The sequence below is a fragment of the Canis lupus genome, chromosome 34 (assembly GCF_011100685.1).
Source record: "Canis lupus familiaris isolate Mischka breed German Shepherd chromosome 34, alternate assembly UU_Cfam_GSD_1.0, whole genome shotgun sequence".
Taxonomy (NCBI): Eukaryota; Metazoa; Chordata; class Mammalia; order Carnivora; family Canidae; genus Canis; species Canis lupus.
Genome location: NC_049255.1, coordinates 22,795,690 through 22,814,314, shown reverse-complemented (window position 1 = coordinate 22,814,314; position 18,625 = coordinate 22,795,690). Strand labels below are relative to the sequence as shown.

The 18,625-nt window shown below is 35.6% G+C and overlaps 1 protein-coding gene across 6 annotated transcripts in view; it reads right to left on the bottom strand.

The window, feature by feature from the left end:
* Window positions 1-1,406: 1,406 nt before the first annotated feature.
* The window catches only part of IL1RAP (interleukin 1 receptor accessory protein), a 127,962-nt gene continuing 110,743 nt past the window's right edge, over window positions 1,407-18,625 (bottom strand). For 2 of the 6 annotated variants that reach the window (XM_038583694.1, XM_038583695.1), the window contains 3 exons: window positions 17,852-17,995; window positions 16,406-16,549; window positions 6,613-7,437 (listed from right to left, as the gene is read on the bottom strand). In XM_038583694.1, the coding sequence (XP_038439622.1) occupies window positions 6,719-7,437; window positions 16,406-16,549; window positions 17,852-17,995 (1,007 nt within the window). In that variant the 3' untranslated portion in view covers window positions 6,613-6,718. Of the gene's footprint in view, window positions 1,723-4,009; window positions 4,083-6,490; window positions 6,574-6,612; window positions 7,438-12,916; window positions 13,702-16,405; window positions 16,550-17,851; window positions 17,996-18,625 lie in introns of those variants that run through there. The other 4 variants (XR_005383906.1, XR_005383905.1, XR_005383907.1 and 1 more) reach the window with 4 other exon arrangements.

Genomic DNA, 18,625 nt, shown 5'->3' with positions numbered 1-18,625 from the left:
CAGTCTAATGAGGTAGATATTATACTATACCCATATAATATAGGAGACAATTAAGATTTTGAGAGCAAAAGTGTCTGAAAATCACAGAGTAAAGAGAACTGGCACTCCAGTTCAGGTCTCTTGATTCCATGATATCAAAAGCCCTTATCATAGAAACCCCCATTCAGCTTTATTCTTCAAACCCTGACACTTACTCCACATTTCAGCTGTCCAATCTGATATTTGGGAATTGTTACAGATCTCCCTTCTCTTTTACATTACAGTATTGAGGTTTATAAATGAGTGAATGGCATCCCTTATTCTCCTTTATTTCTTTTGGTTCTTCGAAGTCATTTAATTGTCTTTGCCAATAGCTAAGTTGTTGTACCTTGAACACTTTGTCGTATTGTAGATGACTAATGACAAAGATGTAATAAATACTAGCGTTCCAGCCTTTTTTGGCTATCCAGTTGATTAACTACATTGATTATTTCTATAACTTTATAATCTGCAGTTTATTTTTCTCATATTTTATGTAATTTCATAGCAAAATATGAAAATGAAGGACTAAAATTCCAGTTTTTGGCAGTGAGTTTTAAGGTTTGCTCTTTAAGAAAAGAACTATTGTCTAAAAGATCAAGAGTTACTTTTACCTTTTTTCTTCTAAATTTATAATATGTCATCACTGATTTTTCACTGAAACATTTGCAAATATTATAAAGCTACTTAAGTCAGTTATGCTTTAGAAGAGTATACATCTAAATCATTTTGGGAGATTTAGTAGTGTGAGATAGGCCTGAAATATGTGCAATTTTTTATAAGAACCACTTGCCTCAGGTGTTTTGAAACATGATATCGAATTATAAATTAACTGCAAGCATGTAGCATAGTTTTTGACAATAGAAAAGTAATAAGTTGTTAAGGTTGGCTTTGTGTCATAAATGAAAAATAAAGAAATACATATCACCTTTGATCTTGTTTTGTTTTTTTCAGTAAAACAATAGAGTATTAAAATTCCTATCACCTAAAGTAGGATAAAAATAGCTGATCTTGAGTGGTGTTATACTATATGTTGGCTAATAGAACTCCAATAAAAAAAATACAAAAAAATAAATAAAAAATAGCTCATGATCTGAATTCAGAGTTGGAATCTTTCTGCTTTCTTTCTATGAGCCCATTTCAAAGAGCCAATTTTTCGTCTCTAAATATTATTAAGTGCTTTGTATTATCCAAGAGAAAAACCTCATAAATTATTCTCTAAAGAATTTTGAGTATGTCAACAATCTCCTCACTATACTAGGCAATCTAACTTTTTCTCTGTTTAGTATCATAACTTGTTAGTATGCATCCAGGCTCCGTAAGCATCAATCTTCACCCACCAAAGAGAGATTTCTTCATGACCAAATGATACTTCACAACATTAGACATGTCATAAAAATTCAAATCTTTAATACAGAGGATCCAAATTGTAGAGACAGAAGAAGCATAGATAGCAACTGATTTCATAATATCCACAACAGCATTTGTCTCTTCCTTCATCTGAGCTCTAGCATGTTCAGTGCGAATTCCTCATTTAGCTCTTCAGATAAATGGATCAAGGGAGGCTTTCTAATGACTGTGTTACATGCTCTGCTGTGTTCTAAATGTCTTCAATCCTTCTGAGGCTCCCTGGATATTCAAAAATGAAATGGCTCATTGACAGATGGTTTGAGCATCACATTTTTAGAGAATTACCTAAAGCCACTGAATGGAAAATAACCAAATACAGAAACTTGTTAATTTTTAAGAATGCTTTTCCTCAACCAGGAGTTGTAATTAATATGCACACCTTCAACAAATTCCCTCTGGGAAAATTAGGGACAAGCCCTATTCAATTCTGTACATTATTTATTCATAACTATCTATTTGACACCTTGGCAGGTGTATTGGCAGGAAGATCCTTCCATTTCTTCTTTATCAAAATATGTAACATACCTCCATTTGTACTTCTCTTGCCTCTTCAAGCAATCTCAATATCACATTATTAGGCAAAGACAATGCTATATGTTCACCAGGTTCCATGTCATTTTTCTCTTCCCAGGAACACAGGAAAGATGCATTTTCCCACCTTCTCTATGACTAGATCAGTACTCACCGCTAATTTTGTCCAATCAATTCTAAGTGAGAGTAATAAGTGCCATATTTAGGCTGAAGTTTAGAAGCCAAACATTTCAGATGGCAAAACTACAACAATGTAAATCCCTATCTGGACACAGAGCATAAACAAAATGTTTTATTATATAAAGCTACTGAAATGTTGGGGTTATTTGTTAGCAGAGCATAGCTTATCTGAATCTGATTAATACATGTGATGACTACAGCAATCCTACCAGATTCCAAATGTCAGTGTCGGATGCTTCATATATTCGTAACACACTGTACCAATAACTCCTCTATATAATTGTCTCCTGTGCCAAGGCAACTCAAGGGGTAAACATGCCCTATATTTTCATCTATTGCCTGCAAACACTTTGTTAAAAGGATGATTTGTTGTTCTCCTTGGCTGGAGAAAATCAGAGCTTACAAGGGTAAAAGAGGCGTTAGAGATAAAAATTAATGGTTCTTAAACTTTTTGTGCATCAGAATTATCTGGAAAGTTTATTCCAAGTGCAAATCTGCTTCACTCGAGGTATCTTCATTTAGTTATTCTTAGATAGGTCAAGAAATATGCATTTAACATGAACCCAAAATGGTTCCAGTATGGATGCATCAAGGAACAAACATTGAGAAGCCCTGGACCACTAATAAAGCTTTTCTCCTCTTATAACCTGAATAATAATATAGAAAATATGGGAAGGGTTTGAAAACATTCTTACAAGTAGTAGTTGACCCATGGAGTACCTTATCTGAAATGTCAAGGGAACAATATCAAAAAGCAGACTCCTAGACAACACCCAGTACCCAGTAAATCAGCTCCTCTGGGGGAGGAACTTCTCCCAGGATCTCTGCTATAAGATGCCCCTTGCAAACAATTTTTAGGCACAAAAAAAGCTGAAACAATTGCTGTAGGGACAGATTGTCCTTCTCTGTTCTTATATCTTTATAAACAGGCCAATTTATTATTGATGGCTTTTTCACACACATTAGTTTTTACCAATCACTTCAACCTTTTAAACTGGAAGTGAATACATTATTATTTGAGCTTTTACTAGTTACAAGAGACGGTAACTAGAACTCACAGTATAAGTCATAACTGCTGAGAGATTAAATTTGCTTTTCAAGGTAAATGGTGGATACATTTTTATTTTCCATTAAGACAAGTACAAATAATTTCTTTTGAGAGAAAAATTATAACCTGATCATAAAGTCTGGAAGACACAAAAAATGGGTCTACTTTTAAAATTCTTAAACACATGTTATAATATTAAAAAATGAAATTATATAAAATCATAATATGACAATGCCAGATGACACATCAGATATTTGATATGACATTTAGTTAGCTGCTTGTGGGTTTACATTAACTGACTTGTTGATTTGAATGTATAAAGGTCCAAATTAAATAGTTACAATTGGAAATACTTCCACATGAATCCTATAGGAATAGTTCCAGAATTGGCACTGGATCAGGTGTTAGAAGCCTAGATTAGAGGCCCAACCATATTGCTAATTGGTTGAGTGTCTTTAAGAAAGTCACTTAACCTGGGTAGTATGTTCCTGCTATGTACTGCTTTTGTGCATTTTTTGTGAGAGTTAAAAATAAAGATAAGGAAAGAAGTGCTACATATGAAATCAGTTTGTGACTCATAAATCATTATGCAAATGTAAGTTTATACAACCATGAGCATGATTTCACTATGGGAATAGTATTGGCCAACACTTATCAAGCACTTATAATATGCCAGGCACTGTGCTATGCACTTACATGCATTATATCATTTAATGCCCACAAAACCCAGTGAGGTTAATAATATTATCTCCACTTTAGCTAGTAGGAGATTAAGGCTCAGAGAGCCCACAAACACGTAATTAAGAGAGAAGCAATACTCACATTCATCTCTACTTGATTTAAAACTCCTGCTCCTAAATAGGCAATATTTCTATGTAAATGATATCCATTTAACCTGCAATCATATCATATCAATTATGAATATGCATGACCCATGAGGAAATTTTCTTAACATTTGCCTTACTGAAATATATGACACTGAATATTACACTCAAGCATAGCATTTTGGGTCAGAGACTAATAACATAACTGCCTAGCCTTTCTTCATACAGTAAAAATATGGTGCATTATCTTTCTGACCCCTGTGTAGCTAATGCCAAAATCTATGACTTTATATTGCTTACACTATCCTTATATTGTTATGGAAATTGAAACTGACCAAAACTAACTTAGTTTTTGAGAACACAGTTATCTATAACTACTCATTCATAAGAACTCATGTTTAATTTCCATGCCTTTGCCACTCATGCCATTATTGCCTTTATTTTTTTTTCACACGCAAAAATAATTGATAAATGACAAAAGCAATTTCTCAATTTTTCTAATGGTATTTTATAGTTGGGACACTGAGCTAATAAGGAATAAGACTGATTATGGGTAAACACATTCGCTTTTTAGAATTTGGAACAGCATATATTACTCCCTTTTAATAGGTTGGGAGAGAAACTGCTGTCTGTCTTCCAAATGAAGATTCTTGAACATACGTTAAGGATGGATTAATGTCCTCAAGAAGAAATGCAATATAGAATATGGATTGTGCTCAATTATTTTCTGCTAGATATTCAGGTAGGGTGGCCTGTCATTTCTTAATTACAAGTTCCATGATAAGTCACAGTTACTCTGGGGTGTCCTTATTCCCACCTCTTTTTCTTTCAACAGGAAAAGGATGTAATTGTTTCAACAGAGAAGGGATTTTCTGCTTTTCTCTCCAAGTGGAGTAGTGGAATGAAATGTCTTTCTCTACCCATCCTTCACTATTAGTGACTGAGAAAAGCTGACACTCATTGGGCCATCGCTCACTAACAGTGAGCACTAATGTATTGAAGGTGACTGCTCATGTCTGGTAAGGTCTTCTGCTCTTTTCGTTCTGCTCCTGTTCAGGGGTAGCAGATTGTGCTTCTAATTTTCTTGCAGTAACCTCACCAGACAGGGAGCCTGTACTCTTCCATCAGAGTAGATGGAAGGCACATTATTTTCTAGCTTTTTATCCTCTGATGAAATGGTAGGTCATATCAGCCTTATTTTGAGGATTCAAAATCCTATGGGGATTTGATGTGGGGAGGGAACAGAAGTCTCCCATTATGTCCTTAGGTCCAGCGCATGTTCTTCAATCTCAGCATTGCCAGGGGCACTTGAATCCCCACTCAGGTATATATTCTTTTGGTGAATACTTTAGTTCTGAAATTACAAACTAGTGGCCCTCGGGGTTACTACATGTTCATGTGTTTTGGTTGGTTCTTCTTTCTTTCTTTTATTTTAACTCTAAGACAATCCATAATTGAACGACTACATACAAATATTAATTTTTAGATTATTTTGAAAAGCTGGACAATCCACCAACATTGGGCCTGAGTGACAACTATCATGATGGAGCTGAGAAGTTGCTACCTTTTTAAGAAATATTCAATTACCCACAGGCCCAATCATGTCTAGTATTTCCCTCACTGGAAGATCAAATGCCATGTGCCTTTATGATTGTGTTAAAAGATTTCAAGTAAAGAAATATGTATCTATACCTATGTCCTTATACACATCGGTCTTAGATGGACAGCATGTGTATTATCCTTATATCTAGCCTCTTTCTCCCTCTCTCTTTTTTTTTTCCACTTTCTTATTCTTGTAGTCACTTGGACTGATTGTCCCTTCTCAGAATCTTGAATGAGATGAAGAAATACATACACCAAATGCTACACTGAATCCTTAACAATATGAGATTTTTGAGTAAACTTCCATTCTATTGGAAACATTTTTCTCACTCTATTTCTATCCTTTCCCAGATCTCCCCTCCATACACATTAGAAAGAAACTAAAGATACACTTCAAACTTTCCTAGTACCAAAACTAAGTCTTGATTTCCTGAAATGGAATATTCTTCTGATGTGAATTCAAAAGCCATAAAAAGAAGAGGGAAGAGAGACAGGTAAAAATTTGTTAGTACAAGTGAAATCACATAAAAATATAACTTTATTGATGCTAACAACTTTAGGCAGTTTATAGAACACTAGTTTACAGTGAGACGGAACACCATGTATCCTTGTTAGTGTGTTTGGTCCTTCCCGGGAAAATGTGCTGTAGGCTTTTAGTAGAGATTAGTCCCACAGCTTTCACCAGAATCAACTCATTTCCACAATGCTCTCTTGGAATACACATACCCTATAAGTATCATAGCCCAAGTACATCTGACTGACTTCTAGTGTGAGGTTGATCAACAAATTCAAAAGAAACACACTTAAATTCTTTGCTCAGTTTGAAACCATTGGGCAAGATAGAGGATCAGACTTTAGGCAACTTTCACATACTGACCTTCTAGGGCTCAAGAAGAGTGTGCTCTTCTGAGGCCGTTAGAGGCAATAATTCTGGATTCAGGTCCTCAGGTCTTTTGTCTCCTAGAAATAAATAGTTTTTAAAAATCAATAAAGGGGACACAGTCTGGTAGTCCATTAGATGATAAAAATGTCAATTACTCCCATAGGTTCATGACACAAAGAAGGCTGGTATACATACATAGCAGCCACCACCCACCACATGGTATTATAGGATATAGAAGTCATTGTTATTGGATAAATCCGTGAAATGGTGAAGAGCAAGGGCTGAGATCTGGGAGGCAGGGGGTTCCAATCTGGTGCCATTTTGAATCCATTGAGTTTCTGATTCTTGGGGAACGGGCTTACAGAGGTGTGTTTCCCACTGGGGCTGGGTATGTATCTCTGCCCGACTCTTGCTCCTAAGGTGACTCTCTCCTTCACAGTAGGTAACACAGCAGCGACAGGCTGCAGAGGGCTTCCCTCTGTGCTTGGACATTGTATCTGGAGCTGCAGAGGTGCCTGCAACTCTCTCTGTGCCCTGGAGTTCTGGGGGCTCTTTCAAACGACTTCTCCTCCTTTGAACATGGTCCAGACTGATGTCAGACTGGGAAGAACAGCTTTCATTCCAGCCAGAGCTGGCACTCAGACTTCTCAGGGGAAGAGCCAACCTCAAGGCCTTCCAGAATTTAGAGCCAGAATGTTTGGACTTTTCTCCTTTCCAGCTCACAAAAGACACAGATTCCTTCAGCTGTAGAATGCTTGGGTGTGGATGCTCAAGGGGGCGGTACTCAACCACAATGAGCTTGGTGGAAATGGAGTTCTGGCACATGATGCCCAGTTTAAACTCCAGCATGCTGATGCTTTTTTCTGTCACATAGTCTGGGCTCAGGACAACAATCATCCTTCGGCTTCTCTGAATGAAGTCAAAAACTGCTTCCACTGTATCTACAGGAAAATGGAAAGATAGGACAATGCCTAGTGAAAACTTACATGTACTGTAGTTCATCATTGTCCATGCTACAAAGGAGAGGCAATAAATAAACACTTAAGAATAAAGTACCTCAGTGTCAAATAATCTACCCAGTTAATGAATCTCATTTATGCCACTCCTATCAATGATTGCTAAACTTCTGCTACCTTCAAGGATGAGGAATTCACCACCTCTAAAAGCAGCTAATTTCAGCTGTTTGTAAATTTTTTTTTTTGAAATATTCTTCCCTGCCACTTTTATCTGGTGGTCTTAGATCTGATATCTTCAAATATTTAAAATATTTCACAACTATTTTAACCTCACTGTATTTTCTTCTCATCTTTAGACTTAGATCAACTTCAGAATTTTTATCTTTTTCCTCAAAAGACATGGTATCAAGTCTCTTCTCCCACTTTTATCATTTTCCCCTATCATGTACCTCCTAAGAGTAGAATTTTGAACAGGACTGAACGCGACGCTCCAGACATAGTCTGATCAGCAAAGAGCAATAGGGAATTACCAGCTCCTAAGAACCACACAGATTTATCTCTTGATTCTTAGAATTTTGAACACAACATCAGATAATTCATAGTATTGATCCTGTTATCAACTAAAATCTTCTTCCTTTTTTCATGTATATGTATGAAGAATTAGACTAAAAATCAATTAAAGGGGTAACAACATAGACAATGGTCAGGAATTCATTAGCTAAAGACTTCTGACAAAGCATTAACTTTCTATAGTAACTGATGTGGATTTGGACAGAGATTCCACTGGAAGGTCTCTGGGATAAATACAGTGCTTAGCTCATCGTGAGATTTAAGGGCTTAAACAATGTGATTTTTCTGAAGGAAAGGATTTCCAAATGTGTAAAACACAGCCATTGACAATTCTGAAAACAGGTGCTGCAGACAGGCCATAAGGTTGAGTATCTACTCTTTTGGGGCCAGGGATGAAACAGTGATGGAGAGACTTTATAGCCTGTGAAGACAAGCTGAAAGTTTGCAATGAATTTGATCATTATGAATTTGACAAAGAATAAAGGAGCTGTGCTCCTTACTAGATTAGTTCTTTCCAATTAGTAAATTTAACATGAATTTGAAGAGTAATTGGAAGAGACATATGCTCAATTTTTAAGACCTTTTAACTAGTTTTGTCAAGAGTGTAAAGTAACTTTAGAGAGTTTTCATTTTGATCTTAGAGGTTAAATCTAAACTTTTATTTATCTTCGAAGCCTGTGTGTGTGTGTGTGTGTGTGTGTGTGTGTGTGTTGGAAACTGCTTTGTCCCAGTTCTTCTGAGAATTTGTGTAGCTGCCTTTCACAAACCTGAGAATGTAAAAGTAAAAAATCTACTGCTTCTCCCGTCTCATGAGAAATACAATATAATCTTAAGGCAACATTGATAGATTTCAGCAAAAAGAACTTTGTGTGCTCAAATTCTGTGTGCATGCATGTGTGTGTGTTGTGTGTTTTACTTCAAAATAATCACATTAGGAAAATGTACACTCTCTCCAATGGGGATATCACTGTTGAAAATAAAATGCTGTCCTAGGTCCTCTAAAGAAAGACTCAATGGCTTTTTTTTTTTTTTTAATTTTGGTACCCCATCCTGAAAATGCAAAATTTGCATTTGAAATAGGACAAAGCTAAAGAAACAGATATGAATGGTAGAATTCAATGATATTGAGGAATGGCTGGAGAAGATGCTTATCAGATGGGAGATGGTCTATACCTGAGGGTCTTCACACAGTACTTTGAAGGAAGCTGCCTTCTTTATGGCATATTTTAATATTTTTCATATTGTAAAAACTGCAGTTGAAGATGTGAATTGGTATTTTTTAATGCTGAATATTATTCAGAGAGGGAGTCATAAATTAGATTATTATTCTGTTGGGGTCAAAAAAGTAAGGTATGGCTATAGACTGATGAGACCAAATTTTTTTGTGTGGTACTAAGTTATTTTTGAAGTCATGTTTTCTGATCTAGATTTCATCAATACTCTAGAATACTCCTACCTTTAGAAGTCATAATCTCCCTGGAATTCACCTAGAAGAAAACTAGGACTATAATTTTGTTCTATAGCTAGGTTATTGGTGTATGCAACAGCAGCAAACCTCTCTCAATCTCTCTTTTTCTTAAACATGAAGTGTAGTAAAAAGGGGGGGGGCAGAGAGGAGGCACCAAATTTGAAAGATGAATCTGAATTCAATATTAGTGTATCCACTTATCTATATTTTTATCTTAATATCTTTAAATCTGAGTTCATCCATCTATAAAGTACACATAATAAGAGCAAACTTAGAGTATGGTTAAAAATTTAAAATACCTCTATGTAAATGTCTATACACAGTAGACATTTGAATTAATGACTCTGGTTAAATTATTACTATTCAATGTCTAGTGAACATAATATTAAACTAATGTAGGGCTAATGGTAATTGAATTTGAATCAATTCTTCATGGTAACCTTAGAGAATCACCTTAAAATGTGGATTTATAAGTGAATAATACTTTTTAAAAATTCTGTTTCTTTACTTTAGAATAGGTGTGAATAAAAAAATACTACTGCAACATTTAATCTCCTCACCCATTGTTCTCTCACTCCTGCTCTGTTATTCTTTCTCTGTCTCTACACACACACACACACACACACACACACGCACACATGTGAACTCACACACACACACACACACACACACACAACCATGCATGGTATACTAGAACAATTCATTTTATTTAAATAACTCTTTTATTCACATGTAAAGAAAATGTTCTTGATATAAAGTTCTCATTTCTCTCAGATTTCTCTCAGAAAGAGAAATTTAACTAATATAACTTCTAACATTTTTATGTGTATCATTAATACTTCTTACTCTCATTTCTTATGCCCAAACATGAAAATAAAGACATAAAACACATGCACAAAATAAAATTCAAATCTGAAAATAAATGGTTTATTTTTAAAATAAACAAATTTACAAATCAAATGGAAAATGAAATACAAAACTTTATGAATAAAATAAAAAATAATAAGATAATCTTAAAATATTAAAACCTATGGGAAAAAAATGGATAATTAGCAAGTGGAGTGATGTTTTTGCTTCCCAACACAGTGGAGTACTTGTTTATTAGAATCCTAGGGAATCACCTAAGTTACAATACAGAAGATAATTAAATAAATTTTATATGATTATGTAATTAGACACTTTATATGTCATGGTTCTTTGTTAACTTGGGTGCAGAAGATCTTTATATCATATATCTAAAACCATTAAGATTGTTTTTAATTTAGAGACATAGTTTTTTAGCATTATAGAGCAATTTCTCCTTGCTCTCAAAATTTTATTTACCCATCTCCCTCAAAAATTTTGTATCAGGCATCCTTTGAGATATAAAACAAACAAAAAACCTTGAAACAAAATTATCTGAGAATGAGACATATTTGGATATGAGATGTTTTAGATTTTAGCATTTGGAAAAGTTCAATATCAAATACTAGTATATAAATAGGAAAAGGAATATCAAGAAATTTCTAGGGGTACCCAAAGCGTTTAGGACAAATATCGAATCCAAAAGTGCAAAAAGAATGCCGCATTGGCAAACGAATGGACCCTTGTGGGGGAGACTGTCCCCCATTACCTAACATTCATGCAATTGATATTCCAAGCTTATCTGGAGTCAGCTCTCCTCTGGTCTTGAGGATGAAGAGCTAACAGGAGGAGTAATTGTGGTTTGTAATAAAGAAAAGCATTAGTGAGAAAAAAATAGATCGAAGAATGACTCCATATCATAGCTTTATAGTAAAGAATTCATGAAGCTTTTTTTCTTCAATTTAAAATATAACTTCAGTATACAGAAATGATTTATTATGGACTTTAACACTGCTGAAGGACACTTAAATGCAGAAGATACTTTTAGAATTACTTATTAACATTCATAATGCTGTGATAAGGGTTCTCTTAAATTATGAATTATGGTGTTTCGTAGGATACTCAGGTTTATTTATAAGTATTTTATTTTCCTTTTTCTCTTACTCAACAGTCCAAATAGAGATTTATCTCCCTGGTAGTTGAACACTAAGATTATCATAGTTTAGTTTCTATGAGTGTGTGCTTGTGACATTATAGATGATCAATTAATGCCAGAGGACTGGTACTGCTCAGCAGTGACCATAGGAGCTCTGTGTCCAACAGAATCCACTGCACCCAGATCAAATGCAGCAGCAATAAGTTATTTATATTAATTTAGGGAAGGCGAGAACCAGCAACTACTACTCTGTGAGCTGTGAATTTACAAATAATGTACAGAAAACATTGACACAAAAGAATCACAGTAAAAACATAACTTAAAAGCTGGATAAGAGTTCCAGTGGTTTGTAATATTTTGTGTCAATAGCTATTTAAAGTCACATGCATGTGTACATAAATGTGTGTGCATATATACATATATACATACATACATATATACACATACACATATCCAATTCATGTGTATATATATACAATGTAGATATATGTACATATTTAATCCATGTGTACATATATGTATATATGTTATGTGTGCATATATGTATCTATGTGTGTATATATATGTATGTATACACGTACTATAGATATTCAATACTTTGTAAACTCTGGACTTAGTTTTCACTTTTCCAAGTCTTAAGAACAGTACAATTTTATTTAAAACAAAGTGAAACAAGTTTCATGGAAGAGACTTTTCAGACTGACTTGTTTGGAGTGAGTGTATTAACTGTACCCACGAATAAAATATTGGAAATACTGGGTGGTCCAGTTAATTCTCTTAGAATATTAATGCTAAAAGCAACTCACAAGGTCACTGAGTCTAACTTCCACACTTTACAATGGAGAGATAGAAGCAAGTGAGGAGAAATCACTTTCCTAATATTCACATTAGCAAGGCTGAGACAAATAGTTGAACACCCTGTTCTGTGCTTTTTCTCACAAGCCAGAAAATGCCTTAAAAGCATTTTGCTGTTATTTTACTCTCTCTTAGCACCATTAGAAGCTTCCTGTCAGACCAAACCAAGTGTGGAACCATCTGCAAACTCTAAATGGTTGATACAGGGTACAGGAGATAGGGAAGATGAAGTGACAAATATGGGTCGACCTGCAGATATCCAGTTTACTGAAATAAAAAAAAATATGGTAGGTTTTTCAAATTGAGAAATATGACATTAATGACCAAGATGGAGGGCACGAGGGATTTAGCAGGAAAAAATGCATGTAAGCCCTTTAAAACCATCATAAGGAACACTTTCCAGTTATACTGCTTCGTGGTGTCCTATGTGGGTGTCAACCTGGCTGTGAATGCACACTGCACAGCAGAATGAGCAAAAGAGCCTGTTATCATCAGCTCAAATACATTTGGGCACTGATTACCTTTTTAACTTTTGAGTGAAAATACAAAGAAAATGACTTGGAGACTCATAATGACCTTGCTAACAGATGAGTTATCTTTAGGGGTCTTGAAATTCACAGCAAAAGTCTGCCAAACAGTGTTAAGATCAAAAAAAAAAAAAAAAAAAAGAGAGAGAGGAAGCGGGATTAGAGATGTGGGAGCAGGGACAGAGGATGCAGAAAGGGGAAATTTGCATCAACCGAGTCTTTGCCTGTGAAGAACATAGTGATGTCAGATGGTCTGATGGTGACAGACTGATGGCACCACCATTCTAAACCTTAGTATTGCCTGAGGAAGCAGAACAACCAGTTATACAGTCATTCTGGATTTATCCCTATGGGGAGGCTTCAACAGCATTCTTTTCTGTCTGTGAACCAATAAATTGGGAATCAAGAAAAGGAATTCCTTTCTGGAGTGCCCTTGGTTCCTTTGACCCCTTTCGTTGTCCCTCATACATTTTTCAAGGATGAATAGGAGAGACCCTGCTCGCCACTTCTAGACCACCTGGAACTTTTCTTCACTGGCATGGCCACCTGCAGCTGCTTCCAGAACCTGCCCTGTGGATACTTGGATTTCTCCCCTTTCCATTTAATGACCGTGAGCACCGTCTTAGCCCTCTTCAGCTCTTTCACCTTCGTCTCCTTCACCGCTTTGTACTGTACTAAAATGACGTTGATGCTGCCCCGAGAGGCCATGTTTTCTAGGCCAGCCTTGAGCTCCAGGAGGGCTTGGGTTCCCTGGAGCACGTAGTTGGGGCTTAGGACAACCAGGAGGCGTCTGCTTTTCTGAATGAAGCTCAAGGTCTCATCTGTGACAACTGAGAAAGAAAACACCATGGGGATTAGTGTTGGCCAAGAACTCCCCAAAAGCCTGGGGCTTGAGGAGCAAGTGTAGGGAACTTAGGGTAACAGCTTACAAATTGAGTTGAAACTGTTATCAAGAACATTTGCAACATCTTAATCCTTAGACCCACTCATTCTGTCCAATAAACGCCATGTTCCTTCAAGATACTGAAAACTATATACACATTTCCACCCCCAAAAAATTCCAAACAGGCCCAAAGCCGAGTATAATGAGAAATAGATGGGTTGTACAGATATCAATTTCTTCAAAATGCATGGCACACTGCAGTTCAGCCAAATAAGCTCCTGAGACATTTGTCCCCAACAGTACCCATGTATTCACTCTCTAAAGCCAGTGGCTATTCAAAAAGATAATCACTATAGAGTCAAAACCATGGAAATTCATTTCTCGCTAACATAGGAAAGCAAGAGTAGGAACATTCATTTTTCTGAAAGTTCCTCTCCATTGCCAGACTCCTACCCAACTCAGACTGGTATCACTGTGTCCTTAGAATAGGAATTTTAAAAAGTCTAGACAACTGAATGGCATTTTGGCTGGTATCAGATTCTCAGCTCAACTTCCTATTCTGCTCTCTGCTCTAGAGCCTAAATTAGTCCCTAGATCTTTCTCCTTAGACTCCTATCATTACTATGAAGACATGTGTTTCAGTAGCTGGTAGCTGATGTGTCTGCCTTCACTAATAGGCAAATGCTTTCTTCAGCTCCAAAAAGAAGAAGAAGAAATGGGGAAAATGGAAATTCAGTGAAATTTAATTCTCTTGTCAAGGGCTCTGATTAGTTCCTGTCACCAAACTCTTGGGAATAATCCATCTCCTCAAGGTTACTTATCTAGGACTGTATAATCCTTTAACTGGGGTTCAGAGAGAAGCCAACTCCAGGGAATGCAAAGCTATTTCATGGCTTCTGACACGCCCCTAAGCAGCCATTTTGCCCCTTCATCTTCACAGGTACAGAGGCAAATTAAAATTCCATGTGCAGCCTGGAGGAGAATCCAGGAATAAGTAATTATCTACTCCATGCAGCGTTGCTGGAGGCAGATGATGTGTAAGCATGGAAAGAGACCCACAGGCACAGAGGATGAAGAGCAACAGGGAGAATGCAGATAGCAAGGATCGACCATCAGAAGCAAGATGCAAGAGTAATTACGGAGAACTTGGATTCTTCAGAGAATTACAAACCCCTATTGAAGGGTCATTGTTGTTATGCTATATGTCTTTCTTTTTTTTTTTTTTAATTTTTATTTATTTATGATAGTCACAGAGAGAGAGAGAGAGGCAGAGACAAAGGCAGAGGGAGAAGCAGGCTCCATGCACCGGGAGCCCGATGTGGGATTCGATCCCGGGTCTCCAGGATCGCGCCCTGGGCCAAAGGCAGGCGCCAAACCGCTGCGCCACCCAGGGATCCCACTTTTTTTTTTTTTTTTTAATTTTGCTATATGTCTTTCTATAACTTTTTACACCATAATAAATATTTGTTGAATGGAGGAATGAACGGATAAATGGATGAGTAAGTGACTTAGGTTTTAAGCATTAAAATAAGTGGAATGTGTCCCTTCGTTGTATAATCAATTTCCTGGCAAAATGATACTGAAAGAGATATCCACTGTAGATCACTGGCATGATGGGACTCTAGGTAATGACTAAGGAGATAAAATAAGTGGTCCAGCTAATTTGAAATGAGGATAAACATTTAAGTATATTTTGTATCTCCATTATCCATATAATATTGTTTAAACACCTGAAATGATTCACATAAACAGGATTGGAGGTGAGGAAAATTAGTTTGTTGTGGTGAGGATTAAATACATTACATGCATTTCAACAGTAAGAAGTTTGGCAGGGGGTTTAGGAGTGCTTCTATGTATTTATTAAAACAGACTCAGTTGGATCATCACTTTGTATGTTACTGGGTGGATCTGAGAATTTGAGATGTACTTTTATTTGAAATCCATTCAGCAATTCAAGTTTCTTTCTTTTTTTTTTTTTAACCTACTAGAATATAGTGGCCTTTAAAAAAATTTTTTAAGCTACATCTCAAATGTACAAGCTGGAAAGGAAGAAACAGACCCAAGAAAAAGGAGTGATTTAAATAGCGTTGGCTTGCCAGAAAACAAATGTGTGGAAAGGAAAATTAGCAAATGCCACAGGGAAATTTTCTAATTATTATCAATGAATACGATAAAGAAAGATTCCATGCACTCACTTCACAAACTCATTCTTAGTAAAATCAAGTAAGCTTCAGTCTTTGTAAAAGTGTTGTTTAAACTCAAAGTTTGTAAAAAAAAAAAAAATAATTTCTAGGGAAATTAATGCAGATTAGCTTAAACCTTCTAAAAATCTAAATGTATGTAAAGGAGAACATTTAAAAATGAGGCATTTAATAGAATTATAATCCACTCTGCATCCACACTTTTCTGATGTTGAGTTCTTAAAGCTTACAAAGGGGAACACTTTTAATGCCATAAACGGCACCTCAATAACCTACAACTCACCATGTAATTTTATTCCTAAATAAGCCTCTATTACATCAAACAACTGGACGTTAAATATCCAAAGATGCCAGCACAGAACTCTGTCATGACTCTATTACATGACCCCAAACTAAGGATTCCTTTTGCCACTCAGGGTGGCATCATTTGTACTCATGTGAAATACCTACTTCCCCCAGGTAGACTGTCACGGTCAAAGATGCACAGCTTGTATCCAAATTCATTCTCCAAAACTCCACGGAGGGTCAGTAACACAAACTCTTCTTCCTCAGCGTTCCTTGCGTAAGATACATAAATATCATATTCCTTTCCATCTAGCAAAAGGAAGAGAGATCCAATGTAAATTGGAAAAGTTTCACAATAGTATTGCATTTTTTTCTTAAATCAAACTTTTGCATACTAGACATTTTCACTTTTTTACATGTATGAATTATCTGACAGATTTCAGGGTGGTTTCCCACTTGTGACAGGGCTCCAGGCAAAATGACTATTTTAAGGTGTAATTGTAAATTTTATCTGATGTGTCTTCTACTCTCACATCACTAAGTATAGTTTTTACAGCTAAGAATAAATGAGGTTTGGCTCATTCAACTATGAATTAACCCAATCAGGGCTCAAATAGTCGATCGTAGGTGCTAGCAATTAATACCATACAGAGAATTTCTAGTTTCTGTCCTACTTTGTCACTACTAATATATTAGAATTATAAACTGAGCAAAATTTTAGAAAGTGTCTAAATTATTTGTACCTGAAAATAACTCCAATTAAAAATATACTTAAATTCAATAAACTCACCTTTCCCAAAGTTGCCTAATTATAAACAGCACCTCTCAGTAAAAATATAGGTTATTTGTCTTTTCCACAAAACTACTGAATGAAAATCTTTTCAGGATTAGTCTAAAAATCAGTACGTTTCATTGTTCCTTTCTTGTCACCATGCAATTTTGCACTAGTATGGTGCTTCTAAAACTTTAATGTGTACTTGAATCATTCGGGAATATTATTTAAATGTAGATCCTGCTCGGAGTACAGGTTAAGCTTAAGATTTTCCTTTGAACAAGCTCCCATGTGAGGCTGATGTGGCTGGTGCATGGACCACCCTTAAGTACAAAGACTGTGGGCTGTCCAGTCACAGTTTATATAGAGCTATCAAACACTTGAAATGCAGCTGGTCTGAATGGAGAAGTGCTGTAAATTTAAAATATAACACATGCTAAATTATGAGATTTTGATTACCAAGATATAAGACCAAAACATCACCATTAGCTTTTAAATATTTGTTGTATGCTAAAATAATAATATTTTGAATACATTGGGTTCAATAATATATTTAACATTAATTTTCACTTTCTCTTTACTTTTCCTACTGTGACCACTAGAAGATTTTAAATTACGTATGTGGCTTGCATTATACATCTATTTGGATGGGCTAATCTAGACCAAACACATATTGGGCCAAGAAAGCAAAATAATATACATTAAAAGGATTTGGAATAGTAAGGGCTGAATCAAAAAATAGTTTGATTAGATCTTTCAGTTATTCTCGCTTTTATCAAGCTAACGTGTTTTCTGAAAATGACAGTAGAAAGTACTTACATCAAACTTTCATTACTCACCTAAAATGGTTTCATCTGTTCCAAAATGAGCCCGGTAAAATAAGACCATCTCCAGCCAGTAAACGTGGTAAACAACAATGAGAATCACTACCAGCAGGACTGTAGCTCCAAAACCACATGCTAATTCCACTGTGTATCTTGGAGCTATCAATGGAGTGAACAACAGAGAAACAATTGATTTCTACGTGGTGATCACAGTGATCCATCATCCCGCAAATAGCTGATAAGCCAAGCAGCTGAGCCATGCACCTGACTTCTATGTGTGAACAAGCAGAGAGATAACATGATAGGGCTTAAGCACTGTGTTTTAATACCTGTGTCATATTTTATCTTTTTGTTGCCAGCACCTGATGTGGGTATTTTTAACTATCAGATGACTTGAATAGAGTTTGGTGTTATATAAATTAATACATATTAATTTAATTTAATTTAATTTATTTTTTTTAATTAAAAAAATAAAAAGAAAAAAATAAAAAGAAAAAAAAAGGATAATAGAAAAAATAAATAAATAAATAAATACATATTAATGGTATATAAATCATATATTAGTTGTATACACATTTTTGCACCGGAAAGGATTTAGAAGGTCATCTCATTCAACTCATGATCTGATATGTGAATCTCCTCAAAAATATTTTTGAAAACTGTAATTCCATCTTCTGTTTACCTATCTCTTGGGATGGAATCCTTACTACCACCTAGACCAGACCATGATACTGATAGAATTTTAATTGTTGGAGCATTTGGATTGAGTGAAAATCTCAATGTGTTTCC